This window comes from Grus americana, chromosome 23 (assembly GCF_028858705.1).
Source record: "Grus americana isolate bGruAme1 chromosome 23, bGruAme1.mat, whole genome shotgun sequence".
Lineage (NCBI taxonomy): Eukaryota > Metazoa > Chordata > Aves > Gruiformes > Gruidae > Grus > Grus americana.
Window position 1 is genome coordinate 3,653,781 of NC_072874.1, and position 21,187 is coordinate 3,674,967.

Sequence of the window (21,187 nt, forward strand, 5' to 3'; positions counted from 1 at the left end):
TTCTTTCCCAGCAGCTGCCCCGCAAGGTATGAAAACACTCAGATCTGTTGACGTGGGAAAACAAAACACACAAATCAGCCCATTTTCCTCTTCAAGGCCAATTTACCTGGAGCTGTCAGCGGAGGAAGGGGACACAACGAGCCCCACGGAGCTGGGGGGAGCAGCCTGGACCTGCAGCTCGGTGGTACCAGTGCAGTTGGGCTGGTGCTCATGGAGCGCCTGGTCCATTCATTCCCTTTCTTGCAAGTCCCAAACCATCTCAGATCTACAGAAAAACAGGGTGGTGTTTTCTGCTGCAATTCCCCAAGGTGTGATTTTGCACATTAAACAAGGGGAGCCGGGTGCAAATGGATTCCCTAAAAAGTGGTTCACCACGAGCTGGGCTCCATCCAGGTGCTCCATTCCACTGACCTCTTGGGTTTCTCCTAGATGCAATGAGAGAGACAGAAATCCTCTGAGTGCATCCATCCAACCCGCCTGAAGGGGCTGAGTTAGGATGCGGTGAATCAGGCTCTGAAGAAGGCAGCTCAGGGGGAGCAGGTGGGGTAAATCCCAGCTGCAGGGCTGGTATATCACTTATATCAGGGGAGGGAGGGTGGGATGGATGGACGGACGGACGGACGGACTCCTGTTTGGGAAGAGAAAGCTGGCATACAGGACTGCTCTCACCATCATGTAACCTGGTCCCTGCCTCCCGCTGAGGCTGGTGCTGGTCCCAGCACCCATGCCCTCCCCAGGATGCCCAGAAGGTAACTGGGGTCCGTGGGGACTGAGCAGCTCTGGCAGCCACGTAGCAGAGGCACGGTCACACTCAGCCCTGCCCTGGCAGCTTCATTAATCACAGAGGATTCGTTTGGGCACTTCCCCACTGCTTCTTGTGCCTTGGTTCCAATGCAGCTTCCCCTTGGGAGGCCGCAGGCTGGATGCAGCCCGTTTGCTCTCCAGCTTGGGGAGGTGTTGGGCCAGGGTCCGTCCCTGGGGGGTTCACAGCAGAGCACCCATTGGGTGCAAACACAACCCTGCTCTTGTTCCATGTGGTTTGCTGGTTGCTTCAGCACCCAATGGCTTCCCAGCCTTGTGGGAGCCTAGATCCCATCTCCAACCTCCCATCTTTGACCTGGAAAACCCCCGCAGCCCAGCCTTGAGCCATCTCCACAAAGCTCCTCCTGCAGCAGCAGGAGCTATTTTGGCTCACCCTGCTCTGCCCAGGTTGCTGTCTGCCTCGGTTAACCCAGCTGCCTCCTCGCATGATGATCCCCCTCCCAGCTCCTCTTACGTGTCCTGCTATTTTTAGGCTTCACCTGCAGACCCTGCGACGGGTTCGCACCCCTGAGGGCAGACGGCTTCACCGAGCAGAAGAGAAAGACACTGGTGGGCTCGGCAGGAGCCATTGCCTCCCCGTACCATGTTCCTTCCTTCTCCGCAGGAGGGGTTGCATTTGTTACCAAGAGCAAAGCCGTGCAAATTAAGTCCCTTCGCTTGGCAGGGTGCCGATGAAACACTCAGGAAACTTTCCAAGCAGCATCTGATTTTGACTTCTGGTGCCGTGGATTTGTTGAGGGGTTTATTCATCTGCTGCCACACCGGGGTTATCTTGGCTCCTCTTGAGCACCCGGGGATGTGATGCTCCATCAACAAACAGCCCTACAAAATGCTTTTGTGAAGAGCAAGTGGAAAAGCAGGCAAGGAGATGGAGAAAAAAGGTACCTACACATGTGGTGCGTCCTTGACTGTGGGTACCATCCGGCACCAGTTCATGCTAGGGCATTAGGAAGGGTCACGGACAGTGATGGGACCAGGATGCAGCACCCACGGTGGCATTTCAGTTGGTCCCCGTCCCCGTAGGATCGATCGTGGATGCTAAGCTCCAGGTCCGAGTGGTATTTGCTTTAAAAGCAAAACCCTGCACAGATAAAAAACCTGCTTGTGTGGCGTCGGGAGGTGAGAAAGCAGCACACAAACTGCAATGCAAGCCGGGGAAAGCCCGTGCATCCAACACTTGGGGCTGCTCGTCTTGGCAAAAGCAACTGTTATCCCAACTAAAAGCCATTGCACCCAGCTGCCCCAGCACTGCTTCTTCAAATTTTGGGCAAAAATCCAGCAAAAAGGGAAGTCAAGCACCAGGGAGGGGGAATAAAAATCGTAGCTTTCCCTTTATGCATCACAGCCCTGAATTGTCCCAGGCAGGGCTTAAGCTCGCTGCCAAAATGGGAATTATATTTTTATATAAATATTTATACGTATTTATATTTATATTCCTGGCAGAGCTGCCCAGGTGACCTGGCTCCCCAGCTCACACCTCGGCCCCACAGCCATCGGCACAAGACACAGCCATCCCGGCGTTGCCGGAGCCCCAGCGCAAGGCTGTCACCAACAGGACCCCACAAGACAAGGCGAGCAGCACGTACGGAGGCTTAGTGTCCTCCTGAGTTCCCGAAAATCTTTGGGGAAAAAATCGTCTCCCCATGTTTCCTCCTCTATTAACCTCCAGAGATTCCCAGGGATTTTGACTGGAGTCCTGCCAGAGCAGATTCATGGCTCCTGTGTGTTATTTTTATGGACATTTTAATTAAAACCCATAAATTCCGAAGGGGAAGAGGGTCTTCCCATAGTGAAATATGCTTTGTCAAGTTTGCAGCCTTTGCGTAAATCAAAATGTGGCCATTAGCAGCTACAGCTGTAAATCCCCCCCCAGGATGGACCCCCAGCTCACCGGGCAGATAAACAACATGAATTTTCCTCCTTGGCAGCCTCAGCATCGCTCTCTCCATCTCGATTTGATTTAACTCTTCCGCGCAGGGGCTGTTTGGAGGGGGCGGGAGAGGCAGCATCCCCCTGTTATCCAGAGTGCGGAGGAGAAAATACGAGCTAAGGTGATGCCACGGAGAACTTCCTAAGAGGAGCACTCTCCCGTAGGAGGACTCAGGTGAAGATATGGTGGCATTGATAAAATTCAGGGTGCAGAGAGAAGTCCCGGCTGCCCCGGCACCCTCGCTCCTGGCTGGGGACTGACCAGCACCAGCGATGGGGGTCAGGACTTGCTTCCCTTCGCCTGCTGCGTGCGCGGTCCTCGGGCTCTGTGCACCGCAACGGGGTGATGCTCTCCCTCCAATGTGACCTCCCTGCCTCAGTTTCCCCAATTTTGGAAACTACAGCCACGGCAGTAGCCCAGCTCAGCAGGTGGAGCAGCAACAAATGATGCAGGCGGATGAACAGCAAAGCCCTTTAAAGATTTTCCATTTGGTTTATGTATCCTCTGGGTTTATTTTTAACATTCCAGCTGAAAAAAAAAAATAAAAATAAAAATGCCGAAGCTAAGCCGAGAGCATGTGTTTGCTGGAACCTGCCAGACCAATGAGTCCCTTGCAGATAACCCCTTGGAAAAGGGTCAGTGTGGGGTCTCTGGTTGTGCCGGGAGCCAAGCGAAGGGATAAGCCCTCTTCCAAAGAGCTCCTCAGCCGCTAAAAGCTATTTGCACTTCTCAACCTGACGTTTCCCTCCCGCCGGGAGCGATCAGCAGCCGGACTGCATCAGAGCTGAGCACAGCAGAGACTCATCACCTTGCTCTGGGCCTGGGAGCCCTTTCTCACCCCGGGAAGGTGTTTAAACCCCATGTCCTGGAGGACACACACACACGTGCAGGACGTAGCCCTCTGCCCCATCTGGGCTTTCGGTGCCTCATTGCAAAACCATCACAGGAATGGAAACAACCAGAGCGGCTGATGCTTTGCATAAGGATGCAAAGTGCAGGACCCAAGAGAGACAGAGCACATTAAAGCCATCCCTGCGCTCCCAGTTCCTGCCTGTATCCATCCCATCAGCCCTTTGGGACGAAGCCGGGACTGCTGCCACCAAAACCGTCATTCCGTGACAGCAGAAACCCACCGCATGTTGTTGCCGCCTCCTCGGTCAGTGGCCCAGGAGCTGTTTACCATCCGAAGCACTGGATGAATGAAAAGCTATTAATTCCCTCCTAGGCAGTTTTATGAGACTCTTGATGAAATGTCTGGATGCTTCGACACTGCAGGAGTTTTATGCTGGCAGAGCTCTGTGCAGACTGAAAACCCCATCTCCAGGGTTGAGCCAGCTGCTGGCCTTTCCTCCATGTCCTGTGTCCCCTGCCCTGTCCCTCCTGAGCCAAAGGCACCCAAAATTGCAGCAAACAGTCCTCCCTGGCCAAGCCAGCTCTGTCCCAGGGCACGGGGCAATGAATGAATCCATCTGCAAAGCAGAGAGGTGACAGAGGCACCCCAAAAATGGGTCCCCACAGCCCCCACATCTGCTGGGTCTCTAGGAAAAATAAAGCTCCTGCTTTGCAGACCCTGAAAGGGGGGGCAGACCTGCAGAGGGGGGGCCCTGCCCTTAGGTGACCCTCAGCATCCCACAAGCCTGGCTCTGCCAAGCAGACAGTGCTGATGGGCCCCAGTGTTTGCACCCCCACCCTGCAGCATCCCTCCTAACCGCCCCAGCATCCCTCTGAACCCCTCCAGCATTGTTCCCCACATCCCTCTTCAGCATCCTCCCCAAACCCCCCACCCCACAGCAACCCCCCCAGATCCCCCCCGCCCCATCAAATCTCCCCCCAGCATCCCTCCAAAGCCCCCCAACCGCATCCCTCCCAGTCCCTCCCTCAAGCTCCCACCCCACAGCATCCCTCTCAAATCCCCCTGCAATATCCCCCCAAACCTCCTCAGCATCCCCCAAATCCATCCAGCACCCCCCCACACCCCACAGCATATAGGGGGAGAGGGGAAGGGGGTCAAAAGGCACGGGGGGGTGGGGATCGGAGAGACCCCAGCTTTGCTTTGGGGACGAGCTGTTTGTGTCCCCCCTCCCCTTCTTCCAGACAAAGAAAACCCGAAACAACCGTAGTGCTGAGATACATCGCGCCCCCCCCTCCCCAAGCCCGAGGCGCCCCAGGATGCTCGGGGCCGCCCCCGCAGCACTCGCCGGCTCCGGGGGAGGGCGGCAGGCAGGGATGGGGGTAGGCAGGGAGCGAGGAGGGGGACAGACAGGGACTGGGACGGGGAAGGCAGGCAGGGATGGGGGAGAGGCAGGGATGGGGGGGGGGATGCAGGTAGGGACCTGGGGGGTGGGAAGGGAGGCAGAGATTGGGGTGGGCGTGTCAGGCAGGGGCTGGAAAGGCAGGAACCGGGGGGAGGGGGAGCAAGGAAGGAATGGGGGGGGAGGGGGGAGACAGCGACAGGCGCGGGGGGACGCACGTAGGGACCTGGGGAGAGAAAGGCAGGCAGGAAGGGAGGGATGGGGGAGGCAGAGACCGGGGGGGGAGACAAGGACCTGTCGAGGGGGAGGAGGGCAGGCAGGGACGGGGACGGGGGGGGCAGATAGGGAGCAGTGGGGAGGTGGCGGGCAGGGAACGGGGGGGAGCAAGCGGGGAGCAGGCAGGGAGCGGGGGGAGCGGGGGGGAGCAGGCAGGGACGGGAGGGGAAGGCAGGGAGCTGCTGGCGGGAGGTGGGTGGGTGGGAGGTAGGTAGGGAGGCAGGCAGGGGGGGAGTGGGGGGGCGGGCAGGGCCGCCCCCGGCCCCACGTGGCTCGAGGGACACGCCGCGTTTATAAAGCGTCCCCGGCCGCCGGGCGGGTGCGGGAGGCGGCGGCTCTGGCCGGGAGCGGGGCTCGAACCCGCGGAGCTCGGATGCGCGCGGCGGCCACGGAGGCGCCACGGCCGCCCGCGGGCCATGGAGCTGCCCACGGAGCTGCCCACAGCGCTGCCCACTGCTGCCGGTACCACCTGGGACAACGGCACCTCCTGGGCCGCCCTGCCCGGCCACGGGGCCAACGACACGGGGCCACAGCGGGCCAAGAACGTCACCTCCATCCTCATCGCCATCGTCATCACCGCGCTTTACTCCATAGTGTGTGTGGTGGGGCTGCTGGGCAACGTCCTGGTCATGTACGGCATCGTCAGGTGAGAGCGGGGCACCCCGGCAGCACCCCACGCCGGCCTCAGTGCTGGGGAGGGCATGAAAAAGGGGAGCGAGAGGGTGCGAGGGGGAGTGCACACTGAGGTGAGTGTGCCCAGGGGGTGAGCGTGCACCTTGGGTGAGCATCCATCATGTATGAGATGGCAGCAGGACTCCATTGGGGGTGAGCGTGCACCACGTGCAGATGTCAGATGTCAGCAAAAGCGAGTGTGCCCCAGGACGGAGTGTGCACCGGGGGTGAGACAGCAGCAGGAGTGAGTGTGCGCTGGGTTCGAGTGTGTACCATGTGTGAGACAGCAGCAGGAGCAAGGACGGGTGTGCACCGGGCGCTTGTGAGCAGGGGTTAGCACAGGTAGCACTGAGATGGGTGTGATGTGTGTGTGCAAGCATAAATGCGTGTGGAGGATATCCAGATGCTGTGCGAGAGGAAAAAGCAAGGACTGCGTGTGCACAGAGCAGCACGGGGGTTGCATGGGAGCTGGTGTTGGGGGGAGCTGGGGGGTACACCCCGACCCCAGCAGCCATGTGTTCCTCGTCCCTGCGTAGGGAGCGGGGGAAGCTGGTCACACCTCGGTTTGGGAGAGGCGAGAGGCTGGTGGGGTATTTATTTCCAACACACAAATGCCACCACTAAGAGCTGCCCTGTTAGCAGGGAGACTCCCGAGTCCCCCCCGCACCCACCCCACAGCGAGGGGCTGGTGGGCTCCCACTGGAACCTGCCCCACTCCATCACCGGGACCCGAGGTGCTCAGAGGGCGAATGACCCAGCCCAGCCCATTCCCGGCTCTGCTGCGAGCTCGTGTTCGTGCTGTCGGCACCTCCCGCAGCCGGCTGACTCCTGCTTTTCTCTAACAAAAGAGCAGGAGCTCGCATCGCCCAGCCCCAGCTCACGCCACGACCGAGCTGTCCCCGGCCCCCCCAGCACCAGGTACCAGCTCCAGCAGCAGAGAGACCCCCTCGCGTCCCGGGGGACCCTGAACCCTGCTTTGGCTCCATCCAGCATTGCAGTGGGAAAGCAGGCGCTGGGGCAGGTCCTCAGCTGGCAGAGACACCTCTGCCAAGGCTGTCCCTGGGCAGGGAGGGGGTCTGCTGGGTCTCTGCACCCCAGAACAAGCAACAGGACCCCAGTGCCCCCCTTTTAGTAGATGGGGCATGGTGAGACGCTGCTGTATCCAGCCTGGCACTTTTGTCGGGGTGCAAATTTTCCTGCCCGTGTGAACCGCCTCTTTGTGCGAGACGTTGGTTGATCCTCTCTGGGTAAGCGGGGTTAACGTGGCCAAGGCTGCAGTTACTATGGGACAAGGAAGCCAAGTCTTGCAGACCACAGGACCACCGCTGGCCGTGGGGGCTGGCAGAGCCCTCCATGGCCCCAGATCCCACCGGTGGTGGAGGACGGGGCGGGACGGCAGCAGAGGCGAGAGCCATGCTCACCATCACACTGCTGTCAGCAACGGCACGGAGACTTCATCACCTCCAGCCTGGCAGGAGGGAGCAGAGATCTCGCTGGGTGCCTGGGCTTCACGGTACCCCTTCCCACGCTGGAGAGGGCTTGTCCTGGGGGGTCCAGGATTCACGGGGTCAATGCTAATTCCCATCGCCCCAGGGGCTGCTGTAACCCCAGCCAGGGCCAAAACCCCAGGGCCAAACCAGACCTTGTAGCTTGATTTAGGCAAACCCCAAGAATCCCCATTTTTTAACCATTTCCATCCCCCACGCCCAGCATTTTCTGTCCATAGCGATCATTAGAGGAGGTCAGCACAGCCCGGCACTGCCTGAGCATGAAATAAATGCGGTGACTCACTGGGGGGAAGGAAACCAGCCTGAAACGTGCCCACAAGCCGCGCCAGGCTGCCCATTACCCTTGTGTCCGGCTCCCCGCTCTCTGGGCAGCTCTGCCGTGTATTTTTAACCACCCACGACGGAGGGCGGATGGGTAGCGGGATGGGGGTGTCACTCACTGACCCTACCTGATACCAGATGGGATTTTTGTCATCAAGTCAAGAAAGCTTTAAAAAATCAGCCCTAGACTGAAAAAGCAAATTAAGGTAATTGGTGCAGAGACATACGCCACGTACAGTGTCACGGTGAAGGATGAGTGTTATTAGACCCCCTCCAGCTGGTTCTGCTCTTAGAGAAGAGGGAAGGCATTTTAAAGAGAAGGCTTTAATGTGCAAACAACATCCCCCCCATTTAACTTACTAAGTAACCTAATGTTACCCGTGCTTTAGAAAGCCTGACTCTACAGCATCCGCAGATCCCATCACCGCGGTTTCTAACCTCCCATTTTCCAACCCACCAGCTGACCCTGGGATTAAACACATCTCCCAAGGAATGAACAAGCACCGAGCCCCTGGGACAGCAGGGGCTGCAGATACACACAGAGCCCAGCGCGTGCCTTCGCCCCTTACGTGGCCGAGCCCACCTGGAGTTTCACAGAATCAGAATCATTTTGGTTGGAAAAGACCTTTAAGATTGTCAAGTCCAACCGTTAACCTACCGCTGCCAAGAGCTCGCAGGGGTTCATTGCCAGAGTTGCTCCACGTTGGTAGGGTTTAGGGCAGGACTAGTTAGGCTCCACTGGGGGAAACCTGTGTCCATGCGGGACAGGGCTGCGAAATGGGATCAGCTTGAGTGCAGATCTCACTGGTGGGGAGATGCTGGTCATTCGCCTTGTGGCCCTGGGGACATCTCCCGGTGCCACCTCCCACTGCCCTCGGGGCCACACAGAGCTCCTGGGCAGCCTGCAAGCGCGGCTGGAGCGCATCCCGCAGGGCTCGGGGACCTCGGGGTCCCTGGGGACGCAGCGCTGAGGATGCCGCAGAGCCCGTGCCTGCCAGGGAGCAGGTACACGCAGGACCGTGCCCCACGGCCCCAGCTGAGCTCCCCAAACGGGCATCCGGCACCCCAGGGAGCCGAGCACGGCCGAAACCCAAAGCACTCCTCGCCCAGAGCAGCCAAAACCCAGCCGCGCACCCGGATGGAGCTCAGCCTCCCCGGCACCCTCCGACAGCAGCACGGCCAACAGCTCTGACAGCGACCGGCGCTGCAATTACCACTGCATCGTCAGGCGCTTTTAAAAATACCCCTGGAAGCAATTTGCAGCTGTGAGCTCAGGCTTGCAAGTGCCCACGTCCCCGCAGAGCCCATCAACCCCCCGCCAGCTCCCGCACAGGCTGCAAGGGCACCCGTCCCTTTGCTGGGCGCAGGATTTGTTAAGCCAGGCTCTTTAAACCCAAGGAGTTTTGCGAGTTGTTTCTTTCACTTATTTTCTGAGAGATTTGGAGAGCTAAAGGGTCCCTACCCTGGAGTCCAAATTGCCGGCGTCGCTGCTGGGATGCCCTGCGCTCGCTCCACCTTCTCCAGCCTCATCTCTCCATCAACACCTTCCAGATTGTTGTTCAAGTGCGTAACTTCTCAATCAAGGCACTCGCTTAATTGCGATGGGTTTGGCAGCCCGGGGAGCTCCATCAGCAGAAGCGGCTGGTTCACTGCTGCAGGGGATAAACCCCTTTCCCGGAGCAGCAGCTTCTTTTGCAGCTCTGGGGAGGAGGGGGGGTGTCACTACGATGAAAGCCCCCCCCCCCCCGCAGTGGGTTTGACCCTCAGCCCAGTCCTGGAGGGGGCTGAATCCTGCCCCAAAACCCCAGCTCAGGGGGATAAATTGAGTCATCCCCATCATCCCAGTCATCCCCGTCACTGCCTTGCCCTCACCAGCACAGCCCCATCCTGCCCAGGGAGAGGGCTACAGCCCCAGCCCCCCCGGCCCCCCCGTTCCCGGCACATCTGGCAGGGGGCTGGGGAAGCGCTTACCCAGCACGGCCGAGCGCGCCTGGCAGAGCATGGCGTGAATAACTGATTTTTTTTTTTTCCACCGTACTTGAAAAGCAGAGATCAAAGAAGTGTGCGTCTACCTGAAATGACTATCTTTTCATTTAGGTGAGACAAAACCTGACAATAACACAAATTCCCAGCTTTTTGTTTAACCTGGAAGGAAACTTTTCTAAGAGATGCATTTGCAAAAGAGCTTGGAAAATAACACTAAAGAGAACTGAAAAGGACTTTTCAAGGAAAAGACATATTTTTCCCCCCGTATTTAAAATAATAATAATAAAAAAAAGTTTGACTCCGATGTTTCCACCCTTGGGCAAGGGGCTGCCTCTTGCAGCCAAGGCGAACGAGAAGTGAATGCCGCTGGGGTCGGGACCAGGTCCGAGCTGCTATTTTCTCCTGGAGAGAAACAGTTTTTGCAGCCTCCATCTCCTAGCTCTACTGACAGCGTAACCCAGTGGGTCTCTGCCCCTGCCAGCACGCTCTCCTGACCCCGCCGAGATGGAAAAAAGGACAAAGTGAAGGAAATTGGTATTGCCATCAAGCCCAGGAACCTCCTTCCTACACCAACCCGCTCTCCTGGTCTCTAGCTGGGGCAGCAGAGCAACAACCATCCGAGCTGGGAGGTACTCAACCCCCTCACCCCAATTTTTTCCATCACACGATGGAGTTACTCTACGAGCTGTGCAAGTATCTTTTCGTCTGGCAGCCAAGGGGTTGTCTCCCCCCCACGCACCAGAGCCGAATTCAGCCTCCCTCTTGTCTAAGACCGAACCCCACCGCGGGGATGCTGCAGGCAGGTTTAGCGATGCAGAGATGCTTGTGTTCAAACTGACACTTTTGTTAATTAATTAGGGTGCATCTAAATGAGCTCGGGGCTGCGGAGGATGCTCCGAGCAACGAGGACTTGCTGGAAGGGAGCGCGTGGGGAGGGTTCGAGCTGCTGGCGTCGCCCTGACCTCAGCCTAGCAAACAACCCCGGGGGCTGCTGCAGAGCGCCCCGAGCTGACCCCGACTCATTGCCCTTTGGGGACCCCCACCAGCCCCCTCGGCAGCAGGGACGTGCATCCATTTCAAACCAACTGCGTCGTTCAAAGCATCACCTTGATAAAGTTCAAGGGCAGGTTTAGATTAGGAAAATTTTCTTCACCGAAAGAGTGGTCAGGTGTTGGAACAGGCTGCCCAGAGAGATGGTGGAGTCACCATCCCTGGAGGTATTCAAAAAACGTGTAAACGTGGCACTTTGGGACATGGTGGTGTTGGGTCAACAGTTGGACTTGATGATCTTAGAGGTCTTTTCCAACCTTGAAGATTCTATGATTCCATGAACACCCACAGGGCTGGATGCTCCGACGACGCACACCCATCCCCACCGGCCCTAGCACCCACCAGAATGATGCCTCATCCCTTCAGGAAAGGTTTTAGCACTCAGGACTGGGCGTTTCTCTTACCGTGATGTGACAAGGACCAGAGCTGGCGTGACCAGAGCCGAATGCCCCGGGGGAAGCAGCACCATGCCCCCGAGCCACGTGCCATAGCCGAGGCAGCCAGGCTTCCCCAAAGGCTCTGGAGCTCCAGCCTGGCTAATTGGGCTGCTTCCAGATGGCCTGTTTCCGGGGGTAATCGATCCAATTTCTGCAAGTAAACTTGACAGGGAAGCAAGCTAGATAATCACGATTTATTGGGTGGAAAATCAGATAACGGGAGGTAAAGGACATTGTTGAACTGATTCAGGGAAATGGAGTAAATCGATTTAATTGGAGAAGTGGCTCCTCTGAAAATTTCTTCAGGTTCCCTTTGAATAAAGGCAGCTATGTGAATGAGTGTCACCTCCCTGGTCAGGTAAGGGATAACCGCTTTGGCAGGGTTTAAGCCATGTTCTGCAGGCGCTGGATAAGGTCCCACGCGTGAGGACAATCCCATGCTTAGGCACCGGGACTTCAACACACACCAAAACCATGCACAAACAGAAGTACTTTCTCAACGTGCTCCCTGGTCCATCCGGAAAGGTGCTGAGCACATCGGTGCTGCAGAAGGGCACATCACAAGCACGTACCTTTGCCCACCAAGGGTGATGGCACCTTGTGAGCAGCCAGGGGAAGCCAGGCTGTGTCCCCTCCTCATCACGTTGAGTGTGCACACACATACTTGGGCATGGTAAGCCAGCCCTGACCACCTGTAACAACTCCCTTCTCTGCCACCCCCAGGTACACCAAGATGAAGACAGCCACCAACATATACATCTTCAACCTGGCCCTGGCAGACGCACTGGCCACCAGCACGCTGCCCTTCCAGAGTGCCAAGTACCTGATGGAGACCTGGCCCTTTGGGGAGCTGCTCTGCAAAGTCGTGCTCTCCATTGACTACTACAACATGTTCACCAGTATCTTCACCCTCACCATGATGAGTGTGGACCGCTACGTCGCCGTGTGCCACCCGGTTAAGGCCCTGGACTTCCGCACACCAGCCAAGGCCAAGATCATCAATGTCTGCATTTGGGTGCTCTCCTCTCTCATTGGGGTGCCCATCATGGCCATGGCAGTCACCAAGTCAAAAGGCAAGTGGCTTCTGGGGAAAGGTCCCCTCCTGTCCTACGTGTCCATCCTGGGGGTGACCTGGCAAACCCAAGCCACCTGGTCCTGCTCCCCAGCTCCTGGGGTGCAAATCAGGTGCCTAAAACCACCCACAATGGTATTGCAAAGTCCTCAGCTGGTCCACGCTAAGATCCATAGCTCCTGTGTGAGGACGCCAGTCCTTGGCTGCTAGGAAAGCTCTGGGCTTCTTGAGGAAGCGGAAGGTGACATGGGGACATGTCCATCCTGGGGGTTGGGAGGACACAGCGTGGGGATGGCCCAGGAGGCTCTGCAGGAAACAATTCCCTGGGTTGTTGCACCCACTACATCCCATCGGCACCCCAAGGGCAGGGAGCTGGTGGCACAAAGTTCCTGGGGAATCTCTGCAAAGAGCTGGCAGGTGGGCATGCATCTCCTTGTGTTTTTAACAATCATGGACATGCCCAGCCATGACCAAGCAGACAGTATTCATAGCAGACACTCCACCAGCTCCCTTTTTGATCGTCCTCTCTCCCACAGATGGGATGGTGCTATGCACGCTCCAGTTTCCCGATCCTCCGATCTACTGGGACACCGTGACCAAGATCTGCGTCTTCATCTTCGCCTTCATGGTCCCCATCTTGGTCATCACTATCTGCTACGGGCTGATGATCCTTCGCCTGAAGAGTGTCCGCCTCCTCTCGGGCTCCAAGGAGAAAGACCGCAACCTGCGGCGCATCACACGCATGGTGCTGGTGGTGGTGGCAGCCTTCATCATCTGCTGGACGCCCATCCACATCTTCGTCATCGTCTGGACGCTGGTGGACATCGACAAGAAGAACCCCTATGTGGTGGCCAGCCTGCATTTCTGCATCGCCCTGGGTTATACCAACAGCAGCCTCAACCCCGTCCTTTACGCTTTCCTGGATGAAAATTTCAAGAGGTGTTTCCGAGAGTTTTGCCTGCCTTTCCGAGCCCGTGCGGACCAGAACAGCTTCTCCCGTGCCAGAAATACCACGCGGGAGCGTGTCTCCACCTGCACCCCTTCTGAAGCCCGCAACAAGCCGGCATGACTAGACGTGGGCAGCCTCCAGCGGGGCTGCCAGGACCATGGAGGAGACGACCTGCGCTCGGAAGTGACCCAGGTCACCACCACGGAGCTCTAGCAGAGCGGTGGCCTGGGTGCTGCTCAATAACACCGCTGGGTTTTGTTCAGACTGAAAGCAAGTGACTGCAAAGACTTTTTTAATCCTGGAGAAGCCAGGACAGGGGAATCAGGACTCACCAAGCAACATTAGGAGATGACCAAAACAAGAGGCAACCTGAGCAGAGCTGCTCTGCTGCTGCTCCCACCGTGGTCGGGGACAGCCAGCAGCCCCATACACCCAACAAGGGCTGTCACTCTCCAACACGTGGCTGTTGGCAAAGCTGAGGCATCCTGGGACACCACGATGGCAATGACCAGCTCTTCTCCTCCTGCATGGACCAACATGGCACCACAGCCCATGGCAAGAAGGGGCTGTGCTGGGGGTGATGCCACATCATGGGGCCCCACTCCATCCCCCTCTGAGCTGCGTCCAAAAAACAGCCAGAGCTGGAAAGAGAAGATGATGCCGCTTCAGAGACAGCGTTATCAAAGAGCTCCAGATCCGTAGTAAAAATTTTACTGGAGTCCTTCAAACTGGGACTGCCCTGCAGGATGACTTTCTACTGGTAATGTCATGACTGTATTATTTAGAGACCTCTGACTGCAGCCAGGGCAGCCCTAGACACGGACGTGATGTTTGGGAATATGGATACGGCCAGGGGACGGGGGGCGGGGACAGAGCAGGGCACATCCCAACCTCACCCAGTCTCCACGTGCCGATGCCAAATTCCCCTGGCCCAGCATCCCTCAGGGTGACAGGGAACCACTCCTCACCCATCTGCCTCCAAAGACATTAAAGCCCAGAAAGATCTCATTAAGGGAGCAATTTGTGGGGACTGGAGGAGTTTCTCACAGAGCTAAAGCAATTAGGATGGACTAACGGGCGGCGCTGCCAGGGCTCGACCTCCCCTGCCCGTTGGGTGAGGGAGGATGAGCAACAGCGCTGCCCAGATTTCCTTTAGCTAAGCCAAGAAGGATAGGATTTATTTTTATTTTTTTTTAATAGCAGATGGGAAAAACATCACCATCATTTTATAATTGCCCAAGCAGGGACAGGGGTCATGCAAGCACTGAGAAAGGACCCACAGCCTGCAAAAAAGCAGAGATTTTGGGATTTCATGCTCAGCACTCACCCAGACGGAGCAGACATCCCTCCGAAGAGGCGACTGAGCTCTAAGGCAGCGCATCCTGCAGGAGCCACCAGCCAGCGACCTCTGGACCACATTATCTGCCACTAAACGATGACCGATGGGTCCTCCCAGCCTTCTGCTCCCCGAATCACCCCCGCCAGCCCCGCGCTGGCTACCAGCGAGGTCCAGCAGCCGTGATTTTTTCCTTCCTCTCACCTTCCCACCGCCATGGCTGCGGCTGGGAGGTCAAATGGGCCAGGGAGGAGAAGGCTTGAGGAGAGCGGTAATAGCATTTAGTGCACAAATTGATGCAGCTGGAGGAAGCAGGCGAGCACCCGAGTGCACCTGGGGCTCGTAGGCTGGATGGAGAGTCTGGGTTGCGTCTCTGGTTTTTCCAGTTGCATCAATTTAGCCTAATAAAGGTCATTACCTCTCCTTACCAGCCCTACCTTTCTCCGGAGCTTGTGGAAATTGCAGCCTCCCCGTTAGGAAGGCAGAGCCAACGAGGCAGCCAAAACCAATTTCTCTTTCAAAGGAACCAAATAGAGTGAAATTGCCCTTTTGGATCTCAAATCAGTCGCTGCGGAAGTGCACGAGCAATCCTCCTCGTCTGTCTGCACCGTGTCCCCTTGCCCTGAGCAAAAGCCTCTCGCTCAGCATTGCATCAGCCCAGACATCTCTAGCTCTCGCCCAGGGCTCCTTGGGATCCCTTTGCAGGCACAGATGGAGTCCTGGACCACCAGCAGAACCACGTGCATCCCCTGCCGCCGCAAGCCCAGCTGTTCGTGGAGCATTGGGTACAGGAGGGCAAACAGGATCGGCTCTGGGGCAGGAATTGGGGGGAAAACCCCCCAGGTCCCACGAGGCTGAGCTTCAGCTCCATGAGAAGAGAGACTCCAGAAGGAGTTGGAGACCACCCTTCAGCTCTCCACCTCCACCCAACCTGGGGGCAAAACCCTCAGCGCCGTGTGGTGGGAAAGGTTTGGAGCCAGTTCACGGTGAGGTCCTGGCAAGGTGGGATGTCCCAGCAGGGGTGGGATGTCCCGTGTTGTGGACCAGGACGTCTTGGGTTTCACTCCAGGCTGAATTCCAGTTTGATATCTCAATTTGGGGAGTAACCCCATCACCTGTGGATGGGACATCTCTGTCCCAGCACAGCCCCTCCGAGGACGCGCCATCGTTTGGTGGGGGGGGAATCAAGCTGCGAGTGCCGGGGGCTGTGGGTTGGCTCGGGACTCCATGGGCAGCTCGGCCACCCCCCAAAGCTCAACCAGCCCATTTCCCATCCCCACGGGATCTTTCCATCTGGAGGAGCCCTGCCAAATTCCCAGCCTGTTAGGACACGTGCCTGCAATGGCCTTAAAGTGGGTTAAAAGGCTTCAAGTCATTATTTTTTAAATGCAGCCACGCTCGGGCAGAGCTGAGAGCCCAGGACGCAGCAAGGATCGTGGCTTTTCTTAGCTTATGTTTTGCTGAATAAAAAAAAAAAAAAAAAAAGAATATTCCAGGGGAAAAGGGGACGCTGGTGGCAAACACCACACCAGAACCCTTGCGATGACACGGACTTCGGGCATCACTCACCTGCAGCGGCATCCCGGCAGGTGCCCGAGGGCTGATCGAGCTTCTCCCTGCAACGGCACCCACCCAAAAATCAGCTCCACCAGCCCCTCATTCGGGCTGAGAAACCAGGGTCAAATCCTGACCCGGGAAAACGTCGCTGGGAGCTTGTACCTGCCTGTGCGGAGCTCTGCCGCGGCTGGGATGCTCGGAGGGCATGCTCTGTATACTTTTTTTTTTTATATATATATATATATGTATTTCTGTCTATAGCTGTATGAAACTGAAGTGACCCCGGGTCACGCCATCCCGCCCCCCGCTATAGCAGCCCCCTGCTACTCTGTGTGTGATGGAACTCGGGCTCCTGCCCGAATCTGCCGGATCCGCAGCCTCGACCAGGACCTCGCCGGTATTTCCAGCTCCAGCCCTTGTGATTTTGGGCTTTTGATGGTATTTCTGTGTAGGAACTGTGCTTTCTAACAAAAATAAATATAATAAGAGATAGCAAGCGGTTTCCAGCTCTCCTTTGACTCTCAGGCACTGAGGGTCCTGCTCAGGGTGGTGTTTTGGGAATGATGGGGGAGGAACCACCTCTAAAGTCAAGTTTTAAAAACTCTCCCGTCCTGGGGAAAAAAAAACCCCACCTTCATGAAACCCCGAGCCCTTTAGCTGAGGTTATTTTGCAAGCCCTGGTAACCAAAAGCCTTTGCATCGCACTGGTGACATTCAAGGCGTCCCTCTGCTGCTGGTTGTCAAGATAGAGTTTTATTTTAATAGCCCAGCAGCTCAAACTCTGGCCCAAATTACATTTGTAATTTAAATGCAAATGAGGATTTAGTGAAAATGCAACAGAAAGGGGTGTTGGAGCCTGTAACTCCACTCCTGCTTAATGAGACTTTGGATTTTAAAGTATTTATCACTTCTGCCGTGTCGATTTGCAAAGGGGTTTGTGAGTTCCCAAAGAACGGGAAAACCGTAAAGAGCACGGGGTGGATGCGAAACCTGGATTTCCAGCCTGGAGGTGATTTCTAGTGGGGGCATCACTGCCCCAGCACCTTTCCAAGACCCCCCCTCTCCACCACCCGGTGCCCTTGGGAAACGAAGGCGGGCACCGACACCAGCGATTTCACAGCCCAGTTGAACCAGCAGCCGGCCCATCTGAATAATGCAGCGCCGTGTGCCGGCACACGGGAGCTGCCACGCACCTACGAGCTATTTCCAGGGACCGTCCTTGCAGTCTAATAACACATTTGCTACTGCTGAAAACCTTCTTCTTTTTTTTTTTTTTTAATTAATCCATGAAATAATGAACCCTAATGTAACAGGCTTTATTCTTACACGTGTGATTAATTACGAAGCCGCCTGTTTCTTTGTCTGCACCGCAGGTTTAGGCTGACTTTGTAATTGCATTATTATGCATATGGAAATGAGTAAATCTGGCTTTCCTGGCGAGGACGCGGGGGATATCTCCCACCACCCTTACTCCGGAGCAGCCCGGGGTGGATTCAGGCTCTCAGCCCTGAAGAGACGCTTCTTGACTTGCAATTCATCATTTAAAAAGAAAAAAAAACCAAAAAACCCAAACCCACTATGATTAATTTCTAGGGCGCTTTTTTTGGTTTTTTCTTCCCATAGTTACAAATTCTGCTCAACCTGTGCTATTTTATTCCCTGCACGAGTGGGACCGGGAGGAAGACGCAGAGCCCAGGGCTCGGCCGTGGGGGGGTGGTTGGTGTCTCGTGGGAGCACCGGGGCTGCTCCAGGCGGGGAAGGAGCCGGGCTCCGGTTCCCCAGCTCCGGAGGGATGTCCTGAGCCAGGTGAGAAGTTGTCGCTATTTTTGGCCTGTTGTTAAAGGAGATGACCCAGGACTTCAGCAGTTTTTGGAGGGAGCAGAGAGCTCCACGCATCCCTATTTCAACCCGGTTCCCATCCCCAAGAGACCCGACACATTCCTCTACCAGGAGCCACTCCAGACCATTGCACACCCCAGTTATACTGGGATATACTGGCCAGATTCCTGGCCTTAATGACAAGACTCAGGGGGGGTGAGACCTCCCGGTGCAATGACCAAACTCTCTCCTTGCAGACCCATCATTAAAGACCCGCGTGACCCGACGCGCTGCAGCAGGCTGTTTAATTAGCCGGCTCCCAAAGCCCAGGGAAAACCACACGACCTTGCCACTTGGTAATAATTAAAGCTCATTTCCTCTTCGAGGCAGGAAAAGGAGGACAAGAAATCAACTCAGTATCCTCCAAACCCTCTTGAAGATGCAGTTCCCTCCCAGCAGATCCTGCAGGAGCGTGGTGCAGGTAGGGGTTTTTTGCTTTTAAAAAAAAAAAAATTCTAAAAAAAACCAAGAAAAAAGAAAACCCCAACACAACAACAACCCACCCATCACTCAAGCAACACACAAAGTGCTTTTATTCTGGAGACAAAAGAGCCTCACAACACCAGAGCTCATCCTCGGGGGGATGCTAAAAACCCCAAATCCCAGGTTCCCATCTTTTGTCTGTAAATTAAAAACCTTTTACGCACTTCGAATAACAACAGATGGGGACTGGGAGTGGGGGATCGGAGCTGCCAACCGGGGGGGACCCCCCCCGCTCCCCGCAATGAGAAAGGGTCTGGCTGTGCCAGCGGTGGGAAACCTCTGCCGTGCACCGAGGCCGGACCCTGGCACAGCCGGGGGTCCCGTTCCCCCCCCCCCCCAAACCCCACCATGGACCCAAATTCCTCCTCATCGTCCCCAAAATGCCACCGCCTCGCTCCACTGGTGCAAAACCTCGTTAATGAGACGTTTCCCTTTCCTCAATTAAGCTGTTTTCCCTCGCCCACCCTCTCCTCCTGCGCGGGGGCTTATCCTTCCCCCAATTTCCAGCAACTTCCCATTGAAGTGTCACTCCCGCTCCCAAGACAACACCGGCTGATTCATCAGCTCCGAATATTTTAAACTCTATTGTTCTCCCCAGCCCTGTTTTTCCCTCTTTCTTGAAAATACCACGGGCTCCCTGCTCACGAGGGGATATTTTCCCCTTTCCTGGAGCAGAACCAGCCCTTCCAGGATGGGTGGATGGGAACGATCCCGTCCCGTTTGGGAATGATCGGGGTTTTGTCCCCAGCTGCAGGAGACAGAAGGAGGAATCGCATCGAATCCTGGCAGGATCCGGCCCCTGGGGGGAACACGCAGGACGGTACCAACACTCCGGTCCTGCTCGTGTTGCAAGAAATTGCCCAAAGCTGGGGGATGGATGCAAAAAGTTGTCCGTGCTAAGGGGATGGGGAGCTGCTGGGAGCACTGGGAGCACTGGGATGGGGGCTTCTAGCTCGGGAAATTCAGGGAGGAGGTGGAGGTTGGGCAGGACCAGCACGAGCCGACCCCTCCGTGAGGGTGTCCCTGCCCCAGGGTCGGTGTTACCGGGAAGGGACAGACCAGCCCTCGGCCGAGACGCCGGGCGGGCGTTTGCTCTCAGACCGTGGTGGGGAAGCGGAGCCGGCCACCGCGAGAGGCTCCCAGCTCACCCCCAGCCCAGGCGACACGGGATGACCGAGCAGGAGGCTTTTGGCAGCGCAGGCAGCCCAGGAAATACGGAAAATCCCGCTCAGCAGAAGGGAGGCGGAATCCCGTCCGCCCACCCAGCGTTTTGCCCTGTGCCTGAAGGTGCTGCACCCCGATGGGGTCCCCAGTTCAGGGGGATGGGAGTTTCTTGGAGCAACCAGAGTGACGGGGCCAGGCTCCCTGGAGAAAAGCCTCCCCAGGTACCAGCTTGGCCCCTTGCACCAGCTTTTCTTGGTTCAGTTTTGCATCGTAAAACTCTTCCCTGTCCAACGGTGGGACTGAGGAGGGATCGGGAAGAGCTGCCCCGAGCTGATGGGGAGAGAGAAGCTGGGAGCGGAGCTGGACCCACCGGGGACGCCAGGCAGCCCCAGGGAGTGGCAGCCAAAGGGGTGGTGAGGAGGGGAGACCCAAACCCGGCCAGCCCCGGGTTTGCACCAGGGAGGTTGCAAAGCAAAACACTTTGCTGCTGCCGGAGCTGCCGCCGCGCCGCGGTGCCTTGGCCAGGCTGCTCGGGTCCCTCGGGTCCCTCCCCAGCTGCTCTGCACGTCCCCTTCCCCTCCCCGCTGCCAGCAATGCCTTTGGGGGGCTCCAGCCCTTACTCAGCAAGTTTTGTCCTTCCCCAAATCACTTTCCACAGAGTTTTGAACAGGACATCACCTCTGCCGAGTCTTTACCTTCTTTAGGAGACATTCACACCATCCAGGAATTGCACCGAAACCCCCAGCCCAGCCCCCCAGCCCGGTTTAACCGGCAATTTACTCCATCTGCCCCCAACAGAGCCGGGGCCGGAGCCGCCTCCTTCCACCCGAGAAGCCGCTCTTCCAGCCCCAGCAGCCACCGTGGTTCGTCAGCATCGCCCCGACGCCGGAGGAGTCCCACGTCTCCCTTTATTAAGTCTCTCTGCGTTTCTCAGCTATAAATAGGTCAGCGAGGTTCGAAGCAAAGCACGTGAAGACACACGTAAAGCAGCCGCCGAAGCGGGACTTTGCAGAGCCCGGCACAGCCATCTGCGTCACAGCGGCATTGATGGGCTTGAAAAAAGGGTGGCAAAGCAACTGAGAGCAGGATGGGTTTTTCCCTGGAAGGGATATAAAAATACCAGTGCTGTTTTTGGAAACAAGACGTTACCATTGAGCTTGTCACTGGGAATCAGGTCCAAGACCACGAGCAATTTCCCCATCAGGTATCCAGCACCAGCAGGTCACGTTTGATAGAGGAGCATCAAATGGGGGGTGATGGTCCCCAGGGAGCAGCAGTAGTCATGATATCAGCGAACACTCGCCCATGGTTCAGCCCACAGGGACGGCAAATTACAGGCTCCGTCCTTGGCAATAAATCACTCCCCATGGCTGCCAACTTCACGCTTACGCAGAAAAAAACCAGAGCCCTTTGCGAGCCCGGCACCACACCAAACACAAACGCAGTCTTTAGCGGTGGGAGAGGGGGGTGCCCGCAGCACTCCCAGCCTCGTGC

The 21,187-nt window shown here is 56.8% G+C and overlaps 1 protein-coding gene across 1 annotated transcript; it reads left to right on the forward strand.

Annotated features, from left to right (window-relative positions):
• The first annotated feature begins 5,594 nt into the window (after positions 1-5,594).
• OPRD1 (opioid receptor delta 1) lies at positions 5,595-15,036 on the forward strand. Its single transcript, XM_054802397.1, has 3 exons — positions 5,595-5,926; positions 11,978-12,327; positions 12,863-15,036. Exons 1-3 carry the CDS (start codon positions 5,697-5,699, stop codon positions 13,393-13,395), a joined length of 1,113 nt encoding a protein of 370 aa, XP_054658372.1. The 5' UTR covers positions 5,595-5,696; the 3' UTR covers positions 13,396-15,036.
• Positions 15,037-21,187: the final 6,151 nt, after the last annotated feature.